General features: G+C 44.3%; 1 protein-coding gene across 3 annotated transcripts in view; it reads left to right on the top strand.

Moving 5' to 3' along the window:
- Positions 1–12,639, top strand: part of NFKB1 (nuclear factor kappa B subunit 1) — a 120,070-nt gene that overhangs the window by 99,891 nt on the left and 7,540 nt on the right. For all 3 annotated transcript variants that reach the window (XM_044224395.1, XM_044224394.1, XM_044224393.1), the window contains 5 exons: positions 552–693; positions 4,434–4,548; positions 9,685–9,886; positions 10,365–10,534; positions 10,875–10,977. In XM_044224395.1, coding sequence (XP_044080330.1) covers positions 552–693; positions 4,434–4,548; positions 9,685–9,886; positions 10,365–10,534; positions 10,875–10,977 — 732 coding nt within the window. The remainder of the gene's footprint in view (positions 1–551; positions 694–4,433; positions 4,549–9,684; positions 9,887–10,364; positions 10,535–10,874; positions 10,978–12,639) is intronic.

The raw sequence follows: 12,639 nt of genomic DNA, 5'->3' as shown, positions 1-12,639 counted from the left end.
TTTTTTTTTAATACCACTTTAAAAATGTACAAAGCATGGTTAAGTGGCGGATCATATAAAAACAGGCCACGGTTTTGGCCTGCAGTTCTCAGTTTCCTTCCCCTGTCCTTCCGGAAGCAAACTTCACAAGAACACCGGTGGCCTATGGAAAGTCTGTCTGTCTATGTTTTTTGACACTTTGTCTAACAGGAAAGTTGCTGAAGACTCCAGTGAAGGATTATTTCATCAAAAGAGGGATTACTTATGATATAGTGAATTGAATCAACATTATTTAGAGATTGAGTGTGCCCTGTAAGATAACAGACATTTCTCAATTTCTTTCCCCTGATGAACCAGAGACAGATTTTTGAGATCAGCCTCTCTATTTGTCCAGTGTCCAATTGTGCTTTTTCTAGTGAACACAATGCAGAAGTACTGAGAGGAGCATTTGCAATTAAAACAATGTGTGTTGAGGTATCGGAACTCTGCTGCTGATGGTTTTTACCTCAAGCACGCCGTACCTATAAAGCAAGTAGAGGAAACTCAGCTGCGATTGTGTCCTTGCCTTGCAGATAACCTCTTTCTAGAGAAGGCTATGCAGCTGGCCAAGCGGCATGCCAACGCCCTATTTGACTACGCGGTGACAGGGGACGTGAAGATGCTGCTGGCTGTCCAGCGTCACCTCACTGCAGTGCAGGATGAGAATGGAGACAGGTAAGTTGGGATTTGAGCAAGCAAAAGTTGTCTTAAGGCGGGGAAGAGAGAAAATTGCTGTATGCTCACCGGCTAGAGATAAAAAGAATCGTTTAGAGGTATTGGGTCCTGTCACTGGAAGACTGTCGTGGACAGTAGGGTGTCAGTAAGTTTGAATCTTTCGTTTGCTTCTCCTGTCCTGCAGCTCTCATCTGTTGGGTCCTAGCATGGCTCAAGTCCTCTTCTAGGAGGACTGCCTTCTGGGCAAGAAAACAAAGACGTGTGTGGGGAATGGGGAAGGTTTCAAAAACCTTGCTCTATTTATTGGGATAACATGTGAAATAAGATTTAATAGACATATGTATGGGGCGCCTGGGTGGCTCAGATGGTGAAGCATCTGCCTTCAGCTCAGGTCATGATCTCCAGGTCCTGGGATCAAGCTCCGCATTGGACTCCCAGCTCAGCAGAGAGTCTGCTTCTCCCGCCACCCCTGCCTGCCTCTCCCCCTGCTTGTGCTCTCTCTCTCTCTCAAATGAATAAAATCTTCAAAAAATTTTATTTATTAGATTAATAACATTTGCTTTATGTGCTGAAATGGTATAATAATAAAATTTGGTCCAACCAAATCCCTCAAGCACTTGTTATCCCAACCGCATATTTATGATGGCCGTGTACTCAAGAAAAAGCCCGATAAAGATAGCACCACGAAAACAGCAAAACAGTTAAGAGGCAGCTGTCATTCTTTCCCAGTTACTGGTTCCTTCCCTCCTGTGTCTGTTACCAGTTACCCGTCTGTGACTGGGTCAGGCTCCTGGGACTGCTCTAACTCCCGCCGTGTGGGAGGCCTGTGCTCCAATCACCAAGCGTACGTTTCTAATGCTACTGAGTTTATATTGGCAAAGCCCCTGGCTTCTTTCTAAACCAGTCCTCTCAGGCCTTGCATTGAGACTTCTAGAATGATCTCAAAAGCCTGTGAGAATAACAAGAGACAACAGCCCTCAGATTCAAGTCAAGCGCCTTATCTAAAACTTTCCTAAAATAGTGTCAACCCTGAGAAATCCTTTTCCGTAGAGGAGCTCTTGAGGGCTGCGTTTTTAAACCTAGGTTGAAAACGGAATCAAACGCTTTAGGAAAGTGCCAACCTCAGGGTTTCAAACAGAGACCTTTGTTCTCATTCCTTGCAACGTAACCAAGGATGTGGTGTAACCACTGGCCTTGTTATACAGTACGAGAGGCACCCGTACAGCCTCGTTTGTGTGGTGCTGTGAACAGCAGAATGTTTTCACAGGGTTAAAGAATCCAATTAGTATTCAATAGCGTAGAACCACAAGAGAAAGCAGCCAGTTAACCAAGATAGAACAGTGTTTCAAGTGACATTTTTACAGACCTGCAGAGTTGATGAGCCTAAGAAAGGTGAGCACGTGGAAGCTAGCGAGGGACTGCAGGTCTGTGAGGGGAGGACTGTGGAGAAGATACGAGGCACGTGCGTTTGATGGGTGCATGGAGGGGAAGTTGCAGGCATGGGTAAGGACACAGAGGGGGACCCAGGAGGTGGTCTTCCCTGCCCAAGTGGAACATGAATCCTTCAAGTCCCCTCCTGGGACCCCAAACATACTCCTGCCAACAGACTCTCGGGGTTTGCCCCAGCTGGAGGACAGAGAGGGAAGACCCAAGAGGAAGCCTCATGAGAATTTAGACAAGGGAAAGCTGTTGGTCCTCACACCTCAGGGCTCTTCTTTTCATTGCATTTGTCACACTCAGCTAGTAATCTGAATCCTGGAGTCATTAGTCATCACAGAAAGTACAATAAAGAAAAGACAAGAACTTCTGGTATTGGGGAAATTCCCATGAGGGTGTGAGGATTTATGGGGGAGGGGGAATGTGCTTCTGCGATGAAATGCTGAGCTGCACATGGAAATTTTTAGGAGTTTTGAAATACGACCTTTTTTCTTGGTATATGTGCATCATGTCTGCGTCAGACTTTGGGCCCATTTTAGAAGCCTTCTTCCATCCTCACATTTCAAGAGACAGTAGTGAAACCTCGACATCATTCATTTGCTCTCTCAAGTAACAAAGTCACGAGTTTGTTTTCTAGGCCCTCTTGTGCCAAAGTTAATCCTTAGTAAAATGCACTTGCTGTTGCAAAGAAAGAGGCCTCAAGAACAGGACACCTCAGATGTTCCAACTGGAGAAAATCTAGCCTGTCCTCAAATCGCAGACATCCTCCCATCACGCTATACTTTGAGTAGGCTCTGCGTCGAGATCTGTCCTTTCTTTGGCGTATTCCTTATCTTAGGGGTTCAGCAGCAGCTCTACAGAGCAGTGCCCATATACCCCTTCGCCAGGGGGGCTTAAGGGATTCAGAGGTGGCTTTGGAGCCAGATGGACTTGGGCTGGACTCCCAGCTTCATCACTCACTAGTTATGTGACATGGGTTGAGTTCTGTTTTACCTGCAAGTCCCAGTTTCGTCACTGGAAAAATGAGGATAATATTACCTACCTCATAGGGCTTCTTATTATGATAAATAAGGTCATATATGTCAACTGCTTAGCATGGTCTGGTAAATAGAAGCTCTAAACCCATAGTAACCACTTTTTTTAGGAATTTCAAGTTAATTTTAGTAGTACTTTTTTTAACAATTAAAAAATTGTGTCCTGGGGCGCCTGGGTGGCTCAGTGGGTTAAGCCGCTGCCTTTGGCTCAGGTCATGGTCCCAGGGTCCTGGGATTGAGCCCCGCATCGGGCTCTCTGCTCGGCAGGGAGCCTGCTTCCTCCTTTCTCTCTGCGTGCCTCTCTGCCTACTTGTGATCTCTGTCTGTAAAATAAATAAATAAAATCTTTAAAAAAAAAAAAATTGTGTCCTTAGGACTGATGCTTGGCTCCTGCCAATATTTTCAGCCTCATTAGCATAAGCCCCCAGTCTCATTCTGTCACCCTTATTTAGTGCCTAAATTGTGTGCCAGGGCTGTAAGGCTGACCCAGGGAGGACTGGCCCTGAGATCACAGGCCAGAGAGGGGGAAAGACGCATAGCAAACCACGGTTGCATAACCAAGCAGTAAACTTGAGGGGAGACTGACCATGTGCTCTGCCTAAGAAGTTCGGAGAAGAGGTAAGGTTTGAGCTGGAACATGAAGGATGGAGTAGGCACTGTCCAGGCAGAGAAGAGGAGAAAAACCATTCCAGGCAGAGAGAATGTTTGCCAGGGAGAAATAAAATCACATGGTTCCTTCAGAAGTTTACCTCAAGAGTCTTCTCCCAGTAGTTAAAAGCCTGACCCCATTTTTCCCTCCTGGGATCTAGGAAGATCTTTCAGAAGCCAACACACTGTATTTTGGAGGAGGCTGGAAGGTTAGGTGAGATACATTTTCCTGAACGGTTCCTAGTGCCGGGCATTTTACATACATGATCTATATGTCAAAGGAAGCCAGCAGAAAGCTAGAGGAGAAAATGCCCTTTGCTATTGCAGGGAAGCAGAGTTGGGATTTGAACTTAGATTTCTCTGCCTCGAGGTGCATTTATACCTCTAGGGATCAAACCAAAATGCCCCCAGAGACCAGGCAGACATGTTAAATGAGTGTAACAGTAGAACATTCCCACCTCAGATTCAAGACATTTGAGATTCAAGACATTTGGGGGCTGAATAAGAGGAAGTATGCAAGGCAGGTCCAGTCTGCAAGTCTGTCCTTTATTGGGGATCTCTTTTTTTTTTTTTTGGTCACTAACACTTCAGTTGACTCCTACCACTCTGTTTTTGTTTCAGTGTCTTACACTTAGCAATCATCCATCTTCATGCTCAGCTTGTGAGGGATCTACTAGAAGTCACATCTGGTTTGATTTCTGATGACATTATCAATATGAGAAATGATCTTTACCAGGTAAGCAGAAATGCCAACTGAAGAAAAAAGCAGTTAGTACATGCTTTAGTACATGTGCATGTGTGTGTGTGCGTGTGTATACATATTATTTCTAATAATGTTAACAGTAAGAAAAATACAGTGTTTTCTAAGTTAAATCCTAAAAGCCCGTTACTTGGGCATATTGCTTATGATTTAGGATCCTTTAGTCTGTGAGTATAATAGAAATCACTCCACAACAATATTCTGCATCCTGCTGGGGGAAGGCAAAGTTTAAACTTTAGAAATCTGTCAAAGAATTGATCCATTTTCTTTTTTTTTTCTTTTTCAAATTTATTGTATTCTTTCCATTACAGTAAGTGTATTCTTAATCCCCATCCCCTATTCCACCTACCCCCCCACTGTCCTTCCCGTCCCCACCCCCACCACTGGTATCAGTTTATTCTCTGTGATTAAGGTCTGTCTTTGGTTTGTCCCTCTCTTTTTTCCCCTTTGCTTGTGTGTTTTGTTTCTTAAATTCCCCATAAGAATGAAATCATATGGTATTTGTCTTTCTCTGACTTATTTCACTTAGCGTTATACTCTGTAGCCCCATCCATGTTGTGGTAAAGATTTCATTCTTTTTTTTTTTTTCATTCTTTTTTAAGACTGAATATTATTCCTGTGTGTGTGTGTGTGTGTGTGTGTGTGTGTGACTTCTTCTTTGTTCATCTGTCGATGGACAGTTGGGCGGCTTCCATAGTCTGGCTATTGTAGATAATGCTGGTATAAACATAGGGGTGTACATAGATTCCTTTGAATCCATGTTTTTGTATTTTGGGGGTAGTTACTTAGTAGTGGGATTACTGAGTTGTAGGGTAGTTCTATTTTTAATTTTTTGAGGAAGCTCCGCACTGTTTTCCACAGTGGCTGTACCATTTCGCATTCCCATCCCTTTTTCTCCACATCCACGTCAACACTTGTTTCTGGTTTTGATTTTAGCCGTTCTGACGGGTGTGAGGTGATATCTCATTGTGGTTTTGATTTGCTTTTCCGTGATGATGAGTTGTGTTGAGCATCTTTTTCTCTTTTTTAAATTGAAATATAATTGACATATAACATTGTATTAGTTTAAGGTACACAGTAATTTGGTATTTGTATATATGGTAAAATGATCACCAAAATATGTTTGTCATCCACCACCGCCTATAGTTAGAAATTTTTTTTCTTGTGATAAGAACTTTTGGATCTACTCTCCTAGCAACTTTCAGATATGCAGTATGGGAGAACCTGGAGTAAATATGTCATTTTTGTCAAGATAAATACAACTGAAAAAAATTAAGTTTGGAAACCCAATAATGTGTAAGAATTTTGAAGCCTGCTGAAACACATTTTGACAATATCTAGATTAAGTGTATATCAAATAAAGGGTGCTGAAATCAGAACACAGAAAAGTAAAAAAGGTCAGTTGAGGAGAAAGTGTCTTTTAAAATCAGAAAGACAGCGCAAATCAAGGAAACCAGAAAAAAGAAAAAAAAAAACACCAGAATTTTGCTCGGGTTGGGTTTGAACAGGAATTCAGTGGGTTCAGAAGCAAACTGAGGAACCCTGGTACAGAGGTCTCAGACGTTGCAGAGAGAAGCTAGCTGGGACCCGGTGACGCTTCCTGATGGGCACATGCAGACTTTAGGTGAGAAAAGGAAATTGGAACTGCACTTGGCAGAACCAAAGCCTGGAGGCTGGTATTGGGAGTCTGAGACCTGGCCCAGCCACTCTGGCCAAAGGGGCGCTCTCCCGTCCCAGCCACCTTCGCCCCCACCCCACCTGGCTTTGGTGCCAGTCTCCTGGTCTTGCTCCTTGTTAGCTTTCCCATTTTCTCCTTCCCTTCACTCCACCCAGAGTGACTTCCCAGCCCTCGGTGGCCCGGAGGGCGTACTTAGGTGCCTGGTCCCAGCATACCTGTCACTCTAAAAATACGGACTCTCATGTGCAATTAACTGCACAGTAAAGGTACTTGTTCCAGTTCTCAGTTGTTAAAGCAGGTGCCGTGAGTCATTTTTATCTCTTCGAGGCAAAAAAGCTAAAATGTCTACATGTAGCTCTCACTAGATTGTTATGTGTGAATAGGCGTTTCCTGATAAGGGAAATAAGTCTCTCATTTGATGTAAGGCTTTCGGCTCCTTCCCTGGTGGTGGTGCTTTATGTCGATGGAAGAATGAAGTTGGGGATTCTTCACTGACTCGTAATATAAAGTAATGAGGACAAAGTCTAATTTTAGGTAGACATTTAAAGAATGTCTTCAAATTTTCATACCATCTTGGGGGTTGGTGATATTTGGAGAGTCATCTGGCCCTTAAAGCTTGATTTGCTCCGTCTTTACGACTGTTCCTCTCAACCATCACGAGCATACAAATAAAACTGGGAACGAACGGGACTCTGTCGCTTCTCAGTCCTCCTTTCAAAGATTGCTTCACTTCACTGCCTGTAGGTCAGATTCAAGGAATTACTTGTTTTTCTGTTTATAAATAGGCCCTGCAAAGGGCACCGCACAACAGGATTAGTAGTCGTGATTTATTATGGGCTGACCTCCTTACTGTATCATTTGGTTACATATATTGAGATTCTCTGGTGTGCTAGACACAAACACCTTGAAACTACCACCTCTGACAAGTCTTGCCTTCCCATCTGGGGACTCTGGGGAGAACACAGGTCCATTTCTCCGCCAATTTAGCACCACTCTCCTCCGTGAACAGGGAATCTAGGATCCCCTGGTAATGGCTTCTAGATCTCAAAGATACACCCAGTGGCGACTTCGATTTGAGAACTAGAAAAGGCTAAAATTTGGACTCATTTCTCTTTGTAAAGGCTCTCTGTTAACAATTCTCGATGGAAGAATTTTGCAGTTCTCTAAGTAATTTGGATTATTTGGCAATTGTCTTAGACAACCTCCTAAAATACCATTCACTAATCTTAGTACATTTCTGTGACCATCTGTCATGATCAAATCTCTCTCCCCACCCACTTTCTAGAGATGTACTCAAAATAATCCCAGTGCATAGAGTTAGGATTCTTCTGAAGATATTTCTGAAATCAATTGCCTTCAAGCCCTCTCCTCTTCTTCTCCCCCCACCACAGATCACCCCTCCAGTGTGTTTGATATGGATTGTTTTATCTGCATAGCTTCCCATGAAACATTAATGAGGGGTTTTGTGCATGTGGGTTTTGCTTCTTTATTTTTAACTTTTATCAATATAGTATATGTTAATGGTTCTTCGGATCATATGTAAGGAAATACACTGGAAAATCAAAAGTTGCCCTCCCTGGCACTATACAGGTCCCCCAAACTCATTCCCAAACATAACTACTGCATTTGTAAGTATTTTTCCAGATACTGGCTACATAAACATATACACTTGAAATATTATAGATATTTTAGGATACTCTCACACACAGTCCACACTACATTATATAATCCTGGGGTTAAAGATATAAAGCCTGAAATTTCATAGAAAACCTTTGGTGGGACTATGCTAAAACACACACACACACACACACACACACACACAAACAAAAAAACAACAACAAAAAACTTCTCTTTACTCACGGTAGCAGAATTTGTATAACGTGAAAAAAAAATCATATTAAAACCAGATATAGGGCCGCCTGGGTGGCTCAGTGGGTTAAAGCCTCTGCCTTCAGCTCAGGTTATGTCCCAGAGTCCTGGGATCGAGCCCCGCCCCGCATCGGGCTCTCTGCTTGGCAGAGAGCCTGCTTCCCTTTCTCTCTCTCTGCCTGCCTCTCTGCCTACTTCTGATCTCTCTCTGTCAAATAAATAAGTAAAATCTTTAAAAAAAAAAAAACAGAGATAATTACTAATTTCTGAGTGGTATAGTATTTTATAATTTCAGATCTTTTTTACAATTTAATTCTCTCGCATTTTTCATCTCCCCAAGTAGCGCTTCCTATTAATACATGCACCCTTTTTGTTTTACATATTTATTTCTCGAGAAGAAGGCTCTTGGCTTACAGTATCTAAAGTGTTGAGGACACCATTCTGTTTCAAGCAGGGATATAAAATATGAAAAAAAAAAAAAAAAAGAAAGAATGGAAATTTGGCCCAAAAGCCTGCCTTGCTTCTGCTGTGTGCAGTTATTACTGTGAGTGAGCTGAAGCTGTGGGAACTTCTTGCATTGCATCCTGGGCTTTGGTCATCCTTCACCAGGGGCGTTGCTGTTGTCGCTGCTGTCGCTAGGAATCGCATGCCGAGAGAGAAAGTGTAGGCAAATTGTCACCAGACACACTGGATTTCACGGACTCCTGTGAAATAGACTGAGTTGTATAAAAACATATCACTCTTTCGTCAGTGGCCTCAGTTCTTTGAAAGATACTTTCACAATTCTGTTTTTGTTGCTCATTTTGAAAACACTGTTTGCAAAATATCTCATTTGCATTTGCCGAGGCACTGGCTTGTGGGCAGAGTAATCAAATGGACTCTGGACGCACCTGTGAAGTGTCAGCAAGTCAGCTTGCTGGTTCCTGGGAGCCCTCTTATTGAGATGGGTCTCTTGTCCTTGTTAAGACATTTAGAATCCTTGGACACCTGTTGTAAAATGGGGGTGCCAGAGTTCTGTTGGTTGGTCTCATCATGGAGCCGGTCCATGGAAGAATATTTTTCATTTTAGCAAACTCATTTTCCATGTCAATATTGAATGACAGCACCTTTGTGAATTGGTTTCTATTGAGTAATGAGTTCATTTCCACTTCTTAAGTAAAACTACAGCCTTGCTTTGACTTGTTAATATGCAGAATTATCAGCTGAAGATAGATTTCTGCTAGAAAATCAAGGAAAAGAAATTTATTAATAGAAAAATTAACATATCAGCAGTCAGCAGGCTGTAATGAGGAACAAGAAAGCAATTAGGAATTGTAGATATAAAAATAACCTTAATTATCACATGGCTTAGTGTCAGTCCGGCACAGACTGCATTCTCACAGGGCATGGAACAGGGAATTACTCGTTTGCAGAGGTGAAGAGTTGATCTGGCAACGGGCAGTGGCCCCGAGGCAGGACACCACCCTCTTGCAATGGTAGCGACCAAGCCAGTAGGTTCAAAACCCAGGGGGTTTCAAGTGTGTGCCTCTGACCCATTTGTCTCCGGACCCTTCTCCACTTCCCAGACACCCTTGCACTTGGCAGTGATCACCAAGCAAGAGGCTGTGGTGGAGGACCTGCTGAGGGCCGGGGCCGACCTGAGTCTTCTGGACCGCTTGGGTAACTCTGTTTTGCACCTAGCTGCCAAAGAAGGACAAGATAAAATTCTCAGTATTTTACTCAAGCACAAGAAGGCAGCACTACTGATGGACCACCCTAATGGGGAAGGTAAGAGACAAGCAGATGTCATGGGTGACCTCTCACTGCTTTCTAAACAGTTGGTAGCTAGCTACATGATAAATGTGTGTTCTCTGATTTGCACCCAAAAATGCTTCCCGACTTCCCTGGAGTCTGTCATCTCTCATGAGAATTTCCGTTGCCCGCTGTGACTAATTTCTTTAAAGATGATTTGAAATTGTTAGTAGGTGGAAAAAGCAGAGGCCTGAGCAAACTCCGGCCTCAAGGTGTAGCAAGCATCAAGCGTCACTTAGCCACAGAATGTTTATTTGCCCTCCGTGTCTCCTGAGCACACACGAGGAGACCGTGGGTTTTCCTGCAGAACAACAGCCTTGCAGCGCCTTTCCAGGCTCTCTGGAGCAGACGCTAGATGTGCGGGGACTCGACAGCATTCCCAACCTAGGGTCCAGTTTTGCTGTCCTGCGAGCAGCCTCCCAGCTCCATGACTGTCCCTGTGCTTGGGCCGCAGGTCTCAACGCCATTCACATAGCCGTGATGAGCAACAGCCTGCCGTGTCTGCTGCTGCTGGTGGCCGCCGGCGCCGACGTCAACGCCCAGGAGCGGAAGTCCGGGCGCACGGCGCTGCACTTGGCCGTGGAGCGCGACAACATCTCCCTGGCGGGCTGCCTGCTCCTGGAGGTGACGGACGTGCCTCTTTGCCTTCGCGTTACATTCCCCAGAGGGCGTTAGGACCATCTTTTTAAGGACGGTCGTCAGTGACGTCTTTCTCCCTGCAGCCAACTCGATTTATTCCAAAGCTCCTCAAGGCTACGGGGTGGTCAGCTTTGGGCTGTCCTGATACCTCCGGCCCCTTCTCTCCAATTGGGGATTTCTGAAGTGGCGGAGAGCACCCCAGATAGCCGCTGGGCTAGTTATGGGATTTGGTATAGGATCCAGGAGTCATGCTGACAGGAGACAGTGGGGACTGGAGGGTGCAAGAACCTTCCACTAACTCCTTCCTGTGTGGGCTGGATTTCAGGGTGAGGCCCACGTAGACAGTACCACCTATGACGGGACGACAGCTCTGCACATAGCAGCCGGGAGAGGGTCCACCAGGCTGGCAGCTCTTCTCAAGGCAGCAGGTAAGGCGGCCTGGCAGGTCGGGCTGGAAAGCTCTATCAGGAATGCAAACCCAACTCCAGGCGCACAGCCCCAGCTGCTCCTTTAAGCCACGGAGCTATTGCTGGAAGGCACGAGTAAATAAAAATCACATGCCCATGGCCGGAATGGCGCTGGTGGGACTCGTAATCCTGGGCTCCATCCCGATGCGTGTGTCAGTCCTTTCTCTCTGGTTTATCGGTTTGTTTTGGGTGTTGGTGATTTAGGTTGACTCCCATGACAGGAGATCTTCTTAAGGTTGAATTTGATCCCTTAAAGAACTCTGAGCAATGCCAGCCTCACATCATGTCAGAAATCTCCAGGTAAAAAAGTTGACTGGTAGAAGACATTTTGGAATTTCCATGGGCAAGAGAGGTCCCTTAGAAGTTGAAATAAGAGGAAAAAACAAATGGTTTTTTGTGAGGCCCTAGAAATTGCTAGCTACTATGTGTCAGGCAGTGTGCTAGGCCTGCCAGATGCACTGTCTCATTTAATCTGCAATAACCCCTAGAGTTAAGTATCATCATTTTTTTTCCCATCTCACAGCAGATGAAACAGACTGAAGAAACCTGTGGAACCCTGTCCTGGGGTCCTAGGAAGGGCACAGCTATGACTCACATCTCATCCATCTGAGCTTCCAGACTCCATTCTCTCTACTATTTCTCTCCCCTGCTCTGCTCAAGGATTTTTAGGTGTCATTCCATTTAATTCTTTAGTCCTGTGAGGTATAGAAATTACTCCTACTCACCCCTGAATCTCTCTTGCCTTCCATACTTAGAACCTCAACAAATGTTTAATGGGAGTAGTCTCGCAAACCTTGAGCTATCCGATTTACTACAGATCTTATTAGAATCTTTTTAGAAAGCAGATGCTTCATAAATTCAAGAAAACAGAATGAGTTAAATACCTCTTTAAAAACTGAGCCCAGGGACGCCTGGGTGGCTCAGTTGGTTGGACGACTGCCTTCGGCTCAGGGCGTGATCCTGGAGTCCGGGGATCGAGTCCCACATCAGGCTCCCAGCTCCATGGGGAGTCTGCTTCACTCTCTGACCTTCTCCTCGCTCATGCTCTCTCTCACTGTCTATCTCTCTCAAATAAAATAAATAAAAAATCTTTAAAAAAAAAAATAAAATAAAAACTGAGCCCAGGATGATATACAGACTTTTTCTTTGGGAGCCCCACATACTTCTAAGCGAATTAAGTCATGTCCAAATAAACAATAACCTTCTCTTTTCTTCATTTCGGTCAAGTCAACCTTTCTCTTGAACAAGAGACTCTGATTGCAGTATGTGTGAATAGTTTGGGATGTCCCTGGTTTTTTTTTTTTTTCCAACGAATATTCATTCCATTTAGTAATTTGTATTATCACATAACTTTGTTGATGTAAAGATTTTTTTTTTTACCTTTTTTTTTTAATTTATTTTTTATTTTCAGCATAACAGTATTCATTATTTTTGCACCACACCCAGTGCTCCAATTAAGAAATGCCTTCAGGGGGCGCCTGGGTGGCTCAGTGGGTTAAGCCTCTGCCTTCGGCTCAGGTCGTGATCCCAGGGTCCTGGGATCGAGCCCCACACCGGGCTCTCTGCTCGCTAGGGAGCCTGCTTCCTCCTGTCCCTCTCTGCCTATCGCTCTGCCTACTTGTG

Source organism: Neovison vison, chromosome 11 (genome assembly GCF_020171115.1).
Source record: "Neovison vison isolate M4711 chromosome 11, ASM_NN_V1, whole genome shotgun sequence".
In the NCBI taxonomy this organism is placed as follows: Eukaryota; Metazoa; Chordata; class Mammalia; order Carnivora; family Mustelidae; genus Neogale; species Neogale vison.
The sequence above is the reverse complement of the archived record's forward strand: the minus strand, read 5'-3'. Positions and strand labels throughout refer to the sequence as shown.